The sequence below is a fragment of the Oreochromis niloticus genome, linkage group LG15 (genome assembly GCF_001858045.2).
Source record: "Oreochromis niloticus isolate F11D_XX linkage group LG15, O_niloticus_UMD_NMBU, whole genome shotgun sequence".
NCBI lineage: Eukaryota > Metazoa > Chordata > Actinopteri > Cichliformes > Cichlidae > Oreochromis > Oreochromis niloticus.
The window spans coordinates 26,409,632-26,426,538 of record NC_031980.2 but is presented as its reverse complement, the minus strand read 5'-3'; the positions used below and the strand labels follow the sequence as shown (position 1 = coordinate 26,426,538).

General features: G+C 42.2%; 1 protein-coding gene across 2 annotated transcripts; it reads left to right on the top strand.

Annotated features, from left to right (window-relative positions):
• The first annotated feature begins 14 nt into the window (after positions 1 to 14).
• On the top strand, positions 15 to 16,821 carry vipas39 (VPS33B interacting protein, apical-basolateral polarity regulator, spe-39 homolog). Of its 2 annotated transcripts, none has more exons than XM_003459601.5 (19): positions 15 to 98; positions 8,244 to 8,336; positions 8,445 to 8,550; positions 8,647 to 8,784; positions 8,862 to 8,900; positions 9,364 to 9,428; positions 13,841 to 13,897; positions 14,060 to 14,152; positions 14,241 to 14,274; positions 14,344 to 14,446; positions 14,653 to 14,680; positions 14,777 to 14,850; positions 14,920 to 14,995; positions 15,084 to 15,218; positions 15,350 to 15,391; positions 15,471 to 15,647; positions 15,744 to 15,833; positions 15,937 to 16,041; positions 16,118 to 16,821. In XM_003459601.5, the coding sequence occupies exons 2-19, from the start codon at positions 8,244 to 8,246 to the stop codon at positions 16,136 to 16,138; spliced, it is 1,476 nt and encodes a 491-aa protein (XP_003459649.1). In that variant the 5' UTR covers positions 15 to 98; the 3' UTR covers positions 16,139 to 16,821. The 2 variants fall into 2 exon arrangements, with proteins under 2 accessions (XP_003459649.1, XP_025754882.1); XM_025899097.1 differs by lacking the exon at positions 15 to 98 and adding an exon at positions 139 to 183.
• Positions 16,822 to 16,907: the final 86 nt, after the last annotated feature.

Here is a 16,907-nt window from a genome sequence, read left to right as displayed (position 1 = left end):
AATTGACTTCCTGGTGCAGCGTACTACAGCTCCCAGCAGACTCCGCGCAGCCGGAAGCATCCTCCGTCAAAGAGAAGGAGAAGAAGAAGCAGGTGAAGGTAAAAACCAAACAAACAAACAGTTGATTGATTCTCATCGATTATCAGGTTTACAACCAGCGGTTTGTGACCTTGATGTCTACAGGTTAGACACCTGCGGAGTGACGTCACATTCCCACCGTTTGTCACTAAAAACACTAATATACGGAATTTTCATTTAGCTAGCTAATGCTAACATGCTAATAACAAACCTGCAGCTGTTACCAGAAAACGTTCTCAGTCATCCAGGTCATCGTAGTCTAAGGAGCTTGGAAAGAAAAGCGTCTGGACTTCTTTAAGTTGCTTGAAGACGTTTCACCTCTCATCCGAGAAGCTTCTTCAGTTTGACCCTAGAACTAAAGAAGCTTTCCAAGCTCGTTACCAGAAAACGCATACGTGCATAGCAGATGTGAGTCCGGGATCAGAGTGTGTTTGGACTGACAAGAAATCAGGTTTAGCCCGTCCAGAACCGCTCCAGGCTCTGAATCCAGGCTAACCAACACGGGCTACGGCAGACTCCAGCGCAATACAACTCCCAGCAGCCCCGCGAAGTTGTAGTGGTTCGGTGTGGGAACGAATCATAACTCACAATAATTTCTATTGAGAGCAGCTTCAGTAGATTTTCTTAATGTACAGGCTGTGATCAGCTGATCTGCTGCTCTTTATGGATGTATAAACTTGAATTCAACCAGATGTGAGCAGATGTTTCCTGAGTTGTCCTAGCTGATTTCATTCTCTACACTGACAGTACACTGTTTATGCTGTCCTTATATTAGACACTATACAACCATCATCAACTGAAATTCATATGAATCTCTGCTACACTTGATGTAAGCTAACTGAAATGAAAACACAGCATCTCTGCATCTTTACTGTAAATCCATCACAGTGCAGAAAACTAACCTGTTTATCCTTTTCTCTCCCTGTGAAATGCAGCTGGACCTTTAGCTATAACACACTGTGAGACAAACTGCATACAAAAAGTTTTTGTGTTTGCTGATGTTTGTTGAGGTGATAGAAACGCTGTATTTCAAACTTGCTGACACATAAAAAACGTTACTCCCTTTATGCTTGCTCCTCTTCAGCAAGGCTAGCTAGATGCTGAAGGACCGCAAACACAATTTATGGACACCCCTGGCTATGACTGTGAAGGTTCACAGTGATATAAAATAATTACTCCCCTCAAATGTGTTAAAACCAAAGTAAGGGGCCGTTTTGAAAATGTAAGGAGTAGAAAGTTCAGATATTTGTATAAAATGTAGGGATAAAAGTAAAAAGTTGTAAAAAAAAAAAAAAAAATACTCAAGTAAAGTACAGATATCTGAAGATTCTGCTGAAGTATTTGTAATTTGTTATTTCCAACCTCTGGTCTCAGACTAGGTAAATGTGGAGGGTTCAGGAAGGACATCCAGATCAGACATGCAGATCATAAAGAATCAGATTTCTGTACCGGATCGGTCAGGCCCAGGTTAACAATGACTGACTCGGTGCTGCTGGCCAACAGGTGCAAACTGGGCTACTATTGGCTGAAGATGAAGGAAGAGGAGAGGGAGAATCAGAATACTTTAATAATCCCTAAGGAAATTATGTCGTTACAGTTGCTCCAAGACAATAACAGTAACAGACTAAACTAAATTAAATAATACAATATATTACAATGTTTACAAAATATAAGAAATAGCTCTAATGTATACAAATATATTTATAAATATCAAGAATATTACAGACATGAAATACACATGATTGACATTTTACTCTAACCTGTGAAACTTTGTTATTTTACTGTACAGGATGTGCAGAAGGGTGTAACTTCTGCACTGTGCATTAGATGGAGGAGCTGTACGGAGATATCCACAGGCAGGAATAGGGCTGTTCGATATAACGATATATATCGGATGACAATATAAAAACGTCTATCGTTTCATTTTACGCTATCGTTTGTTTCGTGGTGTCGCAAAATAAACTGTTTACGGCAATATTTTTTCATCGTTTTGATGGTCACTGTAGTGGCTATATTAATTTCGTAATTTCTCTCTCTCTCTTATATTTAATATAACCACACTACGGACGGACAAGCGCTTGTTTTTATGCGTTGCGGTTAGCAACAACGATGGTAACACCATCGCGTGTACGCTTGTTTATGTTCCACATAAACCCTTCACAATAAAGCTCAAGATCCTGTTGAGACTTTTCAAAATAAACTCAATCACGTGAAAGAGCAGATTATTTACGGATGAGAAGCAAAACAAGAGCCGCCAGGTGCTAAAAAACAAACCTTAGACTCAAACGTTAGAACAGGCTTTTCCCCGCAGCACGCCGTGTAATAAATACAAAGAAAACGGCAGCCGTTACCACTTATGTCTAAAAATGTATAGTTTTATGCATCTGTTAAAACACTCGACTCCAGCTACATGACGCGCAGCTGGAAACACTTCCCGCAAGTCGAGCTGCCCGAGATTCACATAATTTACAGAAAATGTTACATTTTTGTGATTTATATCGTTATCGGGACGATAGAATTCTTATATCGGGATATGAGATTTTGGTCATATCGCACAGCCCTAGGCAGGAATGATTTCCTGTGTTGTTCAGTGGTGCATTATGGGTAATCGCAGTCTCTCACTGAGCGTGGTCCTGTGACTGGCCAGCATGTCACGGAATGGGTGGGAGGTATTATCCAGCATTGTCCTTATCTTGGACAACACCCACCTCTTAGACACCACCGTAAGGGAGTCCAGCTCCATCCCCATTAATGGCCTTGCAGATCAGTTTATTTAGTCTGTTGGCATCTGTGACCCTCAACCTGCTGCACCAACATGCAACAGCATAGAGGATGGCACTGGCCGCAACAGACTCATAGAAAATCGTAAGCATTGTCCAACAGATGTTGAAAGACCTCAGAGACAAGTCTGGCCCTTCCTGTAGAGTGCAGTGGTGTTTTTAACCCAGTCCAGTTTATTGTCTGTGTGTACTCCAAAGTATTTATAGTCCTCCACAATGTCCACATCAACTCCCTGGATTGAAACAGGGGTCACAGGTTTCCTCATCCTCCTAAAGTCGTCCTTCTGAGAAGGCATGTTAGGACTAGGAGGCAGCGAGACAGAAGGAAAGGCAGGAGTGTGTAGGTGAGAGTAGGACTCTAAGTGTTGGGACTGTGATGGTAAAGGGAAAGAGCTGCTGATATGATGGAGAGAAAGAAAGCAGATATACTATGAGAGACCAGCAAAGGCCAGGAGCAATGGAGGTGGATTCTGCTGTACCTTGGTGTAGATAGAAAGAGAAAGAAAGTAGAGGTAGAATATGTAAATAGGGTTGTGGCAGTAAGGAGAGTCTGAAAAAGGATTATGATTTTGAAGCTAAAAGTCAAAAGGTGTGAAGTGGTAGAGAGTGTTCCCACACGGTTAGCGTGGTGATTGGAGCAGACTTTAAAGGATATGTAGGTGAAAGGAACATCAGACAAATTCCTTTTTTGTGCACTTGTGCTACAGTCAAAGCTGATTTCAGTTTGTGAGTGGGAAGAGAAAAATGGTGGCATGGTCTACAGCAGTGTTTCCCAACCACTGTGCCGCGGCACATAGGTGTGCCATGAGAGATCGTCAGGTGTGCCGTGGGAAATTATTTAATTTTAATTAATTGGTCCAAAAAATACAATTTAATAATTACTACAAGTAATAAAATCATTGTTGGGGATCTGTGCAGTGACTGGTAGAGTAATTACTATTTCATGTCAGTAGGTGGCAGTAGGGCTGGGCCATATTATACCGTTCACGGTAATACCGGTACAGTGCTAGGCAACGATAAGAAAATGAAATATCGTGATAGAATATGGGTAAAACGCGCATGCGCAGTGCCGAAAAAGCACGGCGGTAACGGAGAATGAGAATGGGGAAAGCAGATTGTTGAGTGAAACGGATGAACCAGAATTGGTTTGTAAAAATGGTGCAGCTTAACTGGTTTGGTGTTTGTCCGTCAGATGCAAAACAAAGCACTTTTTTTTTTTTTGTAGAACATGCAAGCGGGCCATCGTTATTGCCGTATTTGTCGGACTAAGGTGCTCGTAAATCTGGGAGTAATCTGGGTCCTAAACAACGTCCTTTAAGGTCCCGAAGTCAAACGAACATCACTGAGAGTTAAAAACTGTCTAAATTCTTTCATTTTTAATAAAACGATCAGCATTGCTGCTTTACCAGGTGTAACTATGATGTTTAACATCCAGGCATCCATGAAAACAGAATTCATTACATTTAACAGAGTTAGAAGTTAGCAGGAAGTTAGCGGAAGTTAGCTTGCTAGTTTCGCTAGTTACCTAAGCATGATATAGCATGTTCTGACTGAGAGATTTCTGAAAAAATTCGAACGTACAGCTCTTCTATCACTTCCAACATAAATGAAGACAGGAAACTAAACAGCAGTGACGTTTGTAGGGTTACTGAAGTTGGGCTAGCTGGTATATAATGATGTGCTACGTGATCGCTAGCGACACAGCTGTGTTAGCATAACATAAACAGTAAAGCTGGAGGATGAAGGCTAACACTTTTCCACTGGATAAAAGTTAACGTGAGGGTTCCTGATGGTTAGAGACAAATGCAATTTCATGGCAGGATGCTGTAAACGGACCAAACTTCAGTCAGGAGAACAACTGAGATAATCCATCCACAATACGAGGTTAGTCATTAATATACTGCAACATCATGGGAATAGAGCAGCTGTGATAGAATAAGGCATTAATGAATCAATGGTACAGAAGTGAAGGAAGCAAGAAGAATCAGTTGAATAAAGTTTGATTTATCTGACTGCTTTGTTTCGCTTAATGTGCCTTATAATCCCGTGCACCTTATGGTCAGAAAAATACATATTTGACTTTTTTATTTGGCACACTGCAGTTTCATGTTGCAAAGCACCTCTTTTTAACTTCAGTGGATATTATACATGGTTATGCTCAGGATATGTCAGCCCATTTCTAGTGGAAATGCCTTTTGGTTAAACTTTCAGCAAGGAATTTGCATTTGCACTGTTAAATGTTTATATAGCTTTAATGCACATGAAAAAACAGCTGCTTGTTTAAGTCAAATAAACGGATGGGGGGGGGGGGTTTGCACTAGTAAAGTTGTGGAGTTCTATTTTGTCTCGCAGAAATTATATCGTCAGTTATATCGTTATCGCAAATTTTCAAATATATATCGTGATATATATTTTTGGCCATATCGCCCTGCCCTAGGTGGCAGTGGGTAGCGCAATATCACCTTGTTAAGACAATAGAGTTAGTGATGCGCGCAGTAAGTGGCAGCTGCAAGATGTACAACAAAGATGGATAAATATTTGAAAAGAAAAACTGCGGACTCCGAACTGGGCCCTGGACAAAATTCTAATCCAGAAGAGCCGAGTACGAGCGGTGGTCAAAAGAAAGCAAAAACGGTGAGCTCGAGGCAATACAGCAAAAGTTATGTTTCGTTCGGATTTACTTTCACTGGAGATCCAAATGCACCGACTCCGTTATGTTTGGTGTGTGGAGAAAAGCTCTCAAACAGTGCCATGGTCCCAAGCAAGCTTAAACGCCATCTCCACACAAAACATCCCTCACTTCAAAACAAGAACACAGACTATTTTGTTCGCCTGCATGAACACGCTGAGAAACCGGTAACTTTAATGAGAAAAAACACAAAGGTGTCTGAAAGAGCTCTCAAAGCTAGCTACTTAGTGGCTGAACTTATAGCCAAATCCAAAAAAAACACACACCGTAGCAGAGACATTAATACTACCTGCCTGCAAAGCCATTGTGAATGAGATGTTCGGCCCTGACGCGGTTAAAGAAATAGCCAAAGTCCCGCTCTCAGATAACACAATTGCCAGACGTATTGATGACATGTCTGCAGACATCGAAAGTGTGATTTTGGAGAAGATACGCTTCAGTGGGAAGTTTGCATTGCAACTTGATGAGTCTACGGACATTAGTGGACATTCCCAACTCTTGGCCAATGTGTGTTTTGTGGATGGAGACTCCATCAGAGAAAACTTTCTATTTTGCAAGGCACTGCCAGAAAAAAACAACAGGAGAGGAAATTTTTCGGGTTACATCCGAATATCTTGAACAAGGAGGACTTAAGTGGGAAAACTGCACGAGTGTCTGCACTGATGGAGCAGCAGCCATGGTCGGGCGCACCGAAGGTTTTGTTAGCAGAGTGAAAGCGATACACCCAGATGTTATTGTTACACACTGTTTTCTGCACCGTGAGGCACTCGTTGCCAAGACTTTACCAGCAGACCTTGCTCCTGTGTTGGATGATGTCGTGCGCATGGTAAACTTCATCGAGACAAGACCTCTGAAAAGCCGCATATTTGCATCTCTGTGCGAGGAAATGGGAGCGGAGCATACAGCCTTATTGCTCCACACGAAGGTCTGATGGTTGTCACGCGGCAAAGTACTGGCCCGTGTGTATGAGCTGCGAGAAGAGCTAAACGTGTTTTTGAGTGAGGAGCGGTACAATGATGCAAAGCTACTTGCAAGTGATGAGTAGTGCGCACGGCTGGCTTACATGGCAGATATATTTCAGCATTTGAATGAACTGAACACACGAATGTAAGGCCGAGATGAAAACCTGCTCACAAGCACAGATAAAATAAATGGATTCCGTTCAAAGGTGCATCTCTGGCAACAACATCTGGAAAATGCCAACCTTGGCGTGTTCCCACTCGCTCAGAAATGGCAAGGAGATATCAAAACTGCCACACTATGTGAAATAATAGGTAAACATTTGAAAACGCTTGAGGAGAAGTTGTCCATTTATTTCCCCTCAGTCTCCACTGAATGCCTTGACTGGGTAAGAGACCCATAGAGCTCAGCAGCAGTTTTCGGAAAGGATATGACTTTGCAGGAGTAGGAGGAACTAACTGAACTGAGACAAGACTGTGGTTTAAAGCTGAGCTTTGCTGATCTATCTTTGGACAGTTTTTGGTTGACTGCTGCCAAGGAGTTCCCCATTCTGGCAAAAAGAGCCATTTTGACATTGCTCCCATTTTCCACAACATATCTATGTGAGCAAAGCTTTTCGAGCATGGCTGCTATAAAAACTAAAAACAGAGAGAGATTAAGAGCTGTTGAGGAAGAGCTTCGTGTATGCCTTTCTTCAATTCCTGCCAGAATATCATCTTTGTGTTCATCTAGACAAGTCCAGGTTTCACACTGAGTATAAACAAACTGAGAGACTAACTTGCCATTATATGTACTGTATTAGGCTATAATGTGTCATTTTGGAGCAAGTTTGGTTGGTGGTGTGCCACAGGATATTTTAAATCTATGAAATGTGCCGCGACTCAAAAAAGGTTGAAAAACATTGGTCTACAGCTTCTAAGGGGTGGGGATATGGACAAACCTTTAGATTTGAATGCACAAAAGAACAAGAGCGCGATGGTAAAGAGTAAACTACATTCATTAAAGAAACAACTGCATTATTCTGTTAACACAACATATAATAACATCTGCACTGAGAGCATGCTAACACAAAGCTAGCCAAGAGCGCAGAGTGATGTTAAAGCTGAGTTGTATGCAGACCCGAACCCAGCAGCCAGAGCCTGAACTTCATCATGTAACAAAGACAGTAATGAGCAGTCAGGCTGCATCGTCTGTTTCTACCTGTCCATGTGTGTACTGTAGAATCACCCTGGCAACCACTCTGCAGTGTGCTTTGGCTGATTTTTGGTTTTACTTTGTGTTTATATGTAAAAATTGTATGTGTGTCCTCATTAGGATGGAGATCTGTGTCAGTTTATACTGTTAAAAGTAACTGTGTGACAGTTGTTTCAGGTCATTTCTGGAATAACGAGAAAGTAATGTAACAAGTAGTGTAATAAATTACTTTCTTTAGCGAGTAATTAAGTAACGTACTTTATGAAAAGTAACGAGTAATGTGTAATAGATTTTTTTTTTTTTTTTAGCAATGACACAATAGTGCTAATAATACACAGTGAAAATGAAAAATATGAAAAGCTTAGCATATGCTGAGACGGTGCTTCTCACTGTGTGCCACTTCCTGGCCTGTGATCTCATCACATGATCAATAAGCAGAAACAGAATGACATCATGTGATGCAGGCTGTGTTTTACCAGCTAATAGCTTCCTTCCTGTCTGTGTTGACAATTTAAATAGAGTCACTAACTCTTTATGTCCAGATGATTAAGAGTAAAGTTGACGAGGAAGACTACTGGCACAGCTCCAAGTTTAAAGCGTTCACCTTCGATGATGAAGATGATGAGTTAAGCAGGGTAAGACCTCCAGAACCAGAAGCCAGAGTGAATTGTTCTAGTCCTGCATGTGTGTCATTGACTTGATGTGGCTCTCAGGTGTGATTTTTAGGTGTTGTTGTCTAACAGTTGAAGGAGTCTCGGCAGGCAGTAAACAATATACGGCGGCTGGTGGAGGAAGACGATGACGAAGATGACGTCGAGAAGGTCAGCTGGAGTGGCGAGCCAGTCGGCAGTAAGACACCTGCATTCTCCTCATTGGTCACCCCTTTGGAGAATGCTGAGATTTGATTGGTTGTAGGGTGGTTACCTGTCATACTTGTGTCCACAGGTATTTCCTGGTCTGTTAAAGAGACAGCAGCCTCCAGTCAGAGGGCAGATAGAGAGCCCGCCTTTCCCAAAATCAGCACTGTCACGCCATCGATCAGTAGGAGCCAATCAGGATACTCTCTGAGCTCTCTATTCAAAGGTGAGGACGGTCACATGACTCAGATAGACCGAAGCCTGATCATGTGATTCACTGCAGTTGTCATGTGATTCTTGCAGGAAAACCTAAAGGAGGGAACTTCCAGACCTTTAGTGACGGTGAGTCCTCAGATGGCTCAGGTGGTGTTCTTATACCTTTACGATATTTCACCTAGTCAGGGTCATGTATATCAGGGTATATGAATGAATGGTGGTTGGATGAATATAGGATGATGCTGAATGGTGATTGGATGAATATGCATTGATGTTGGTTGGTGGTTGGATGAATATTGGATGGTGTTTAAAGGTTAAGTGATGGTTGTATAAATAGTGGCTGATGATTAGATGGTGAGGGATAATTGTTGGATGGTGATGGATGATGTTTGGATCGTGATTGGTTGATGGTTCGATTAATATTGAATGCTGATTTGATGGTGCTTGGATAATGGCTGGGTGAATACTGGTTGATGGATGTTGGATGTTGTTTGGTGGTTGCATGGTCATTAATGATGGTCAGATGATAGAGGATGTATGGCGGTTGGATGTCTCACTCAGACTGACCTTTGTTTTTGGGGGGTTTTAGCACTTACTGACTCGTCTGTCAGGCTCTATGCTCCTGAGCTCCGAAAACCAAAGTCTGAGTACAAGGTAAGATTACCCTCATAAATAGGGTGTTATATTTAGTAGTCTAATTACTGTGGGTGTGTAATAAGGCTGTTCAATTATTGTGATAACTGTTAATCTCATTACTGTTATGCTTCAAAATCCAGTTACTCTTGGGTATTCTGATTACTCATGAGTAATTCAATTATAATATCATTAACGTGATGTAAGTTGATGTGCATGACTAGTCGACTGGACAACTAATCTTCACTGTTGTCACTAGTTGGTACCAGACATATGAGTCATTTAATCTAGTTGTTTTACATTTGAATTAATCCCCACTGCTGGTTGTATCCAGCAGTTGTGTCCTAATCTTATAGAACCATCTGCCACCAGGTAAGAAATGCCAAAAATCGGCCTCATATTTTAGTCACCACTGTTATTGCTAGTTCTTTTAAAGGCAAAAGAATGAGATCACAGACAATCCTTAGCGATATGGCGAGGAGTTCAATTCAGTTCCATTTTATTTATATAGCGCCAAATCACAACAAGAGTTGCCTCAAGGCGCTTTATATTGTACAGTTCAGTTGTTTGGGAAGGGCTCAGAGTACAGGGAGTGCAGAATTATTAGGCAAGTTGTATTTTTGAGGAATAATTTTATTATTGAACAACAACCATGTTCTCAATGAACCCAAAAAAACTCATTAATATCAAAGCTGAATGTTTTTGGAAGTAGTTTTGAGTTTGTATTTAGTTTTAGTTATTTTAGGGGGATATCTGTGTGTGCAGGTGACTATTACTGTGCATAATTATTAGGCAACTTAACAAAAAACAAATATATACCCATTTCAATCATTTATTTTTACCAGTGAAACCAATATAACATCTCCACATTCACAAATATACATTTATGACATTCAAAAACAAAACAAAAACAAATCAGCGACCAATATAGCCACCTTTCTTTGCAAGGACACTCAAAAGCCTGCCATCCATGGATTCTGTCAGTGTTTTGATCTGTTCACCATCAACATTGCGTGCAGCAGCAACCACAGCCTCCCAGACACTGTTCAGAGAGGTGTACTGTTTTCCCTCCTTGTAAATCTCACATTTGATGATGGACCACGGGTTCTCAATGGGGTTCAGATCAGGTGAACAAGGAGGCCATGTCATTAGTTTTTCTTCTTTTATACCCTTTCTTGCCAGCCACGCTGTGGAGTACTTGGACGCGTGTGATGGAGCATTGTCCTGCATGAAAATCATGTTTTTCTTGAAGGATGCAGACGTCTTCCTGTACCACTGCTTGAAGAAGGCGTCTTCCAGAAACTGGCAGTAGGACTGGGAGTTGAGCTTGACTCCATCCTCAACCCGAAAAGGCCCCACAAGCTCATCTTTGATGATACCAGCCCAAACCAGTACTCAACCTCCACCTTGCTGGCGTCTGAGTCGGACTGGAGCTCTCTGCCCTTTACCAATCCAGCCACGGGCCCATCCATCTGGTCCATCAAGACTCACTCTCATTTCATCAGTCCATGAAACCTTAGAAAAATCAGTCTTGAGATATTTCTTGGCCCAGTCTTGACGTTTCAGCTTGTGTGTCTTGTTCAGTGGTGGTCGTCTTTCAGCCTTTCTTACCTTGGCCATGTAAGAAAAGAGTATTGCACACCTTGTGCTTTTGGGCACTCCAGTGATGTTGCAGCTCTGAAATATGGCCAAACTGGTGGCAAGTGGCATCTTGGCAGCTGCACGCTTGACTTTTCTCAGTTCATGGGCAGTTATGTTGGGCCTTGGTTTTTCCACACGCTTCTTGCGACCCTGTTGACTATTTTGAATGAAACGCTTGATTGTTCGATGATCACGCTTCAGGAGCTTTGCAATTTTAAGACTGCTGCATCCCTCTGCAAGATATCTCACTATTTTTGACTTTTCTGAGCCTGTCAAGTCCTTCTTTTGACCCATTTTGCCAAAGGAAAGGAAGTTGCCTAATAATTATGCACACCTGATATAGGGTGTTGATGTCATTAGACCACACCCCTTCTCATTACAGAGATGCACATCACCTAATATGCTTAATTGGTAGTAGGCTTTCGAGCCTATACAGCTTGGAGTAAGACAACATGCATGAAGAGGATGATGTGGACAAAATACTCATTTGCCTAATAATTCTGCACTCCCTGTAGAGTCACTGCTCGTCCACATTTAAAGGAGCCAGTCGAGGTAGACACCAACTGGATAAGGTGTTCCAACCAGGAATATCCTGCCAGGAGGAGTCCGCGGTGTACACCTGAGACACGGGTCATGTTTTGTGAACTCAAAACATGTTTTATAATTTGGATTCTTCAAAACAGCCACCCTTTGCTTTGATTACTGCTTTGCACACTCTTGGCATTCTTTTGAGGAGCGTCATGAGGTCATCACCTGAAATGGCTTTCCAACAGTCTTAAAGGAGTTCCCAGAGATGCTGAGCACTTGTTGGCCCTTTTGCCTTTGATCTGTGGTCCATCTCATCCCAAACCATCTCCATTGGGTTTAGGTCATGGTAAATGGTAAATGGACGGATTCTTATATAGCGCTTTTATACTTTCCCGGAGTACTCAAAGCACTCAGGTGACTGTGGAGGCCAGACCATTCGTTCACCTTTTTTGCATCGCACAAAGACACGGCAGGAGGAACCAAAGATCTCAGATTTGGAGATATTAGACCAAAGCACAGATTTCCACTGGTCTAATGTCCATTCCTTGTGTTTTTTGGTCCAAACAAATCTCTTCTGCTTGTTGCTTTTAGTGGTTTCTTAGCAGCTATGTGACCATAAAGGCATGATTCATGCAGTGATTTGTGTGTCACTTTTGAGGACTTACAAGTGCGTGCTCCAATCTACACACAAATAAGAAGCAATCTGAGCACACGTGAAACTGTTTTACAAATGCGTACATCCAAACCTGAATAAATACTGATCATTTTATGCACAGAATATTAAGTTCAGCTTCATGAATAATTTTCTCTACTTTAAAACTGTTTGTGAGCACAAGTGTCCACATTATTTGAAATAAACAAAAGACAAACAAACCAAAACAAAACAAAAAACCCCCCACAGGTATACAGTGGAAGCTCAGATGTCCTAGTTTTACACTGGGAATTGAATGCAGCTTACATTTGTGGATCTGTGCGAAGCTGGCAGCATTAAATTTGCCTGAAACCCCCACTTGGGCATGCGGTGCGACCTTTGTGTATCAGGTGATTGGTGTACACACATTAAGGTTTTCTGAGTGAGGAGAGATGTGACGTGTAACTGCAGAGATTTGTTTGCCCAGACCGTTTTTTGAAAAAACAATTATCGGATTCATGAAGCTGGACTTACTGATCATTTATCCATGATTTATTATTTATTCAGTTTTGGATGTATGGGTTTGTAAAATATTTATACTCTTGCTCAGATTGCTTCCAATTTTTGTGTGGATTGATGTACGTTACACACAAATCATTGCACACATCTTTAAATCTTAGTTTATGCTTTTGGGTCATGTCGTACGCTTTTGCAACCCTTTTGTGGAAAATTCCTCTCCGTATTTAATCACCCCCCTCTTTTCTTCTCAGTGAGTGAAATTTAAACCAGGGTTGAATCAGGGCCATCCTGATACGCATGAGGAGGAGCTCACTGATGAGTCGGAAACAATATTTAGTGTTAATTATGTTCACAGTGGCGAAAACTGCCTGGCTTTTGTGTGTGGAGCCAAACATGGTGACTTTCCTCACACCTGTGGAAGGTCGGCTCATGCAAATGGCTCTTTTGGGTCCACATCTGCTGGGAGATTGTTGTTGCTCTATTTTCACGGTACACTTTTTCTTTCTGCACAGCATGTTCGTTATTGTTTCGTGCCACCAGTCTCTCTTTATTCAGAGTTTGCCGACACAGTCGTCTGTGTTTCTCCTTTTCTTTTTTCTGCATCACTGTCTTTCTTCTTTTTACTGTCTTTTAAAGTCTCAGCTGTCAGATTTACCACGTGGAGTACACAGAGTTCATTGCCTGAGTGGTATCACATGGGGTGGCTTAAGTTATATCCAACTGGTCTGTGCGTTTGTTCAGCCACTGAACCACTACCGTAAAGACCAGAAAAACCTGCACCAGTTAAAACAGAAGCACTCCATCAGCTTTGAAATTTTTACCTTCTGTTTTTACTGGAAGTCCGGTTCCATATGGGACATCTTGTGGGTGCAGCTCAGGACCCCAGTCTGCCTATTAGTGACCTCTGGACTATGCTGACATTAAACGGTTCTCAAATTTAACTTCATACCCGTGTTTCTTAGTTTTAGACAAGTGGCTTACTCTAATATTTTTCCCTCATTTAGTCGACTAAGAAATTAGTCACCATTGCTAATTTAATTACTCTGGGGTAATGTGATTACAGTTGTGTAGTCCTGTGCTGTCATGTCTAATGGTGATGTTGTTGTGATGTCAGGATTATGTCAGTGATTGGTCACCTGAAGAGACGGTTCAGAGACTTCAGCAAGGAAAGGTAACACACCTGCTCACCCAAGTCTGAGTACTTCTGCTCTGTATTAATATTGTAAGTATTTGTACTGTGTGGCAGGCCGTGTCTCTGGAAAAATTCAGTGTAGTACTCTCAGCATCAGTACTCTGTAGTAGTAGAACTGTGATTATTTGTACTGCGTTGTAGGCTGTGTCTTTGGAGAAGTTCCGCACACTGCAGGACAAACTGCTGCTGCTCGATCTCGCCATTGCCGCTCATGATGGAAACGTCATCATGGCTGTAACTTGATCTGATTCATAACGGCATCATTTAAACTTTATTAACCATCCCATCAAACACAACTGAGCATGCTCTGTTTATGTTTCAGGTTTTAATCTATCTAAAAAGGACACTCTGTAAAGGTGAGTGTGGTCCTGATCCCGGTCCTGCTGGTTGATTGGTTCTCCCGCTGACTCTGTTTTTGTTCTCAGAGGTTTTGTTTCGGGAGCTGGAGTCCAGGCAGACGGCTCTCAGACACTTCATCCACTACCTGAGTGAGACCCAAAACCAGAGGCTGCTGCTGGAGCTGCACAGGTTTGCTCACACCTACAAGTACACCTGTACCTGCTGATTACTGCCCTCGTCTGTATGAAGCGTGGTGCTGAACATGCTGCAGGTGTTCTTGTGACTGAGTGATGAGGTTCAGGTCAGCAGGTAGACATTCGTGTTTGTTACAGGTATCTGGTGTACACCTATACTGATAGAACTCTTGATGTGTTTGCTTTCTTCCTGTTCCTCAGAGCACTGGGCAGAGCTGAGGATGCGGCGGTATGTAGTACTCTGTAGCTATAAACACATCAACATTAATTCTTCTGGCGTTCATTGGGATGATGATGATGTCATTTCCTGTTTTCATGCCAACAGCTGCTTCAGTATAAGGAACACTTGAGCATCACAGATGAAAACAAAAGACGGGACTTCCTGAAGAACTGCCTTAGGTCAGTAATCTGATTACACTCAGGTAACTGTTAGTGTTTGTTGTTTACATGTTTGTTCGTTGTTTTCAGCCTCCCGTTTTCTGCTGAGGACCTGGCCCATGTTCAGGATCACTACACTCTATTGGAGAGGCAGATCATCATCGAGGTCAGTAAACAGTTAATTAAGTTCATGAAGGGTTGAAGGTTTGTGATTGGCTAGATCCAGTTTAATCACAGTTTGCTGTTGTTGCTAGGTGACAGACCGGCAGGCTGAGCGTGGAGGGAAGGTGGAAATTTTCCAGAAGTTTCCCAGAAAAGCTTTGATCCTTAACATGCCGCTGATCACCACACTGTACTACTGCTGCTTCTACCACTACGCTGAGCCAGAGGTCAGTCTGTAAGCCTGTGTTAGTGTTAGCCCCTGTTAGCCTGCGTTAGTTTTAGCCCCTCATAGCCTGCGTTAGTGTTAGCCCCTGTTAGCCTGAGTTAGCAGTAACCTGCAACAGTGTTTATATTTCAGGGGACCTTCAGCAGTCCGTTAAATATCCGTCAGACCTTTAAGGTGAGAGCTGCCTGGTTTGCTTTGACTTTTGACCTCTTTTGATCTGTTTGACCCACTGACCTTTGACCTCTGAACTCAGATCTCAGAAAAGCAGTACTTTGTGACAGCTTTGGCTGCAAGGGCGAAGCTGAAGGCATGGCTGGACGTGGACGCTCTGTTTGCCAGCAGGAATTGGCTCGGGTTTACCAGGAAGAAATCACCACTGAGCTTCCAGCGAGTCGTTGACATCCTACAGAAGAACTCCGCCCCCACACATGTGAGCTACTGTAACACACCTGGTGCAGAGGAAGTGAGAGACGTAGCCATCAGCTTGTTATTGATTTTTGATCATTGGTTATTAATTACATGTCAGGTGCTGCAGGACTACGTGGCACTCGTGGACGACGGAGAGTTGAGGCTCACTTTGGCTCAGAAACATAAATGTCACAACATCGTCATCAATGTGAGTCCTGCCGAATTGATTTAGCTGCTTCTTTAAAAATGACCAATCAGAGAACAATACTTTGTATGATGTCATGATGATGTTGTATCTCTGGGCAAATCAGACATACCGGGACATGAAGGACCGGCAGCTGCTGCTGGGATACCGTGGGAAGGTGGTGAGGGGCTCCGTGGAGGAGAGGAAGATTGATGACCTGCTCAGCAACCCGGTGAGGAGGAGGGCTCCTTTGTGAGCTGTATCATGTGACTTGACATGTGATTGAACTATTTCTTCTTCTCTTTCAGCAAATTCGCTGGAAAAACTAACATGGCTGTCACCATGGCAACAGGAATGTCCTTCCAGCCCATCTGTGGTTGTCTGAATCGATGTAGCTCTGCCTACATGGACAGAAAGGGGCAGAGTCATGACTTTGATGTTCCTTTGAAAACCGGAAGTGACTGTATTGATGTGAGAAAGGGGGGCGGAGTTATTTCTTCATGTTTCATCAGATAATTGGACACGCCTCTGACATTAATTCTGACATCATCACGCCAAATAAAATAAAAACACAGATTGATGCTTCAGAACAGTGCATGCTGGGATACGAATGCTGCTGCCATATTTGTCCGAGTGTGTATGTGTGCTCTCAAATGCTCAGGTTGCCACCTCTCATAGACAGATCTGTCCTCAAGTGAACGGGTTTATTACATTGGCTAAGTTTGTCTAAAAGTTTCCTAAGTAAAACAAAAATCCAAAAGCTGTGATCAATCCCATGTTTCTGATAACATGTAGAGCGGCCTGATGTATTAAATATTCCTGTACTGTGTGAGAAAATGAATCATAACTTTTAATTAAAAGACATTAGAAACAGCTGATTTTTGCTGAATGGATTTTTTTTTACCTTTTATTTGTTCACAAACATAAAGTGCAAAATAAACACAAACATCCCCGAAACCCTTTTCAGGCCCATCTCTCTGTTACAAACAGCCAATAAACATTTATATATAAATTATTGACTCTCCTCATTTGTATTATTAATGACGATTTTTTTCATCACTACGTGAGAGATTAAAGGGAAATAAACAGCAGCTTTGA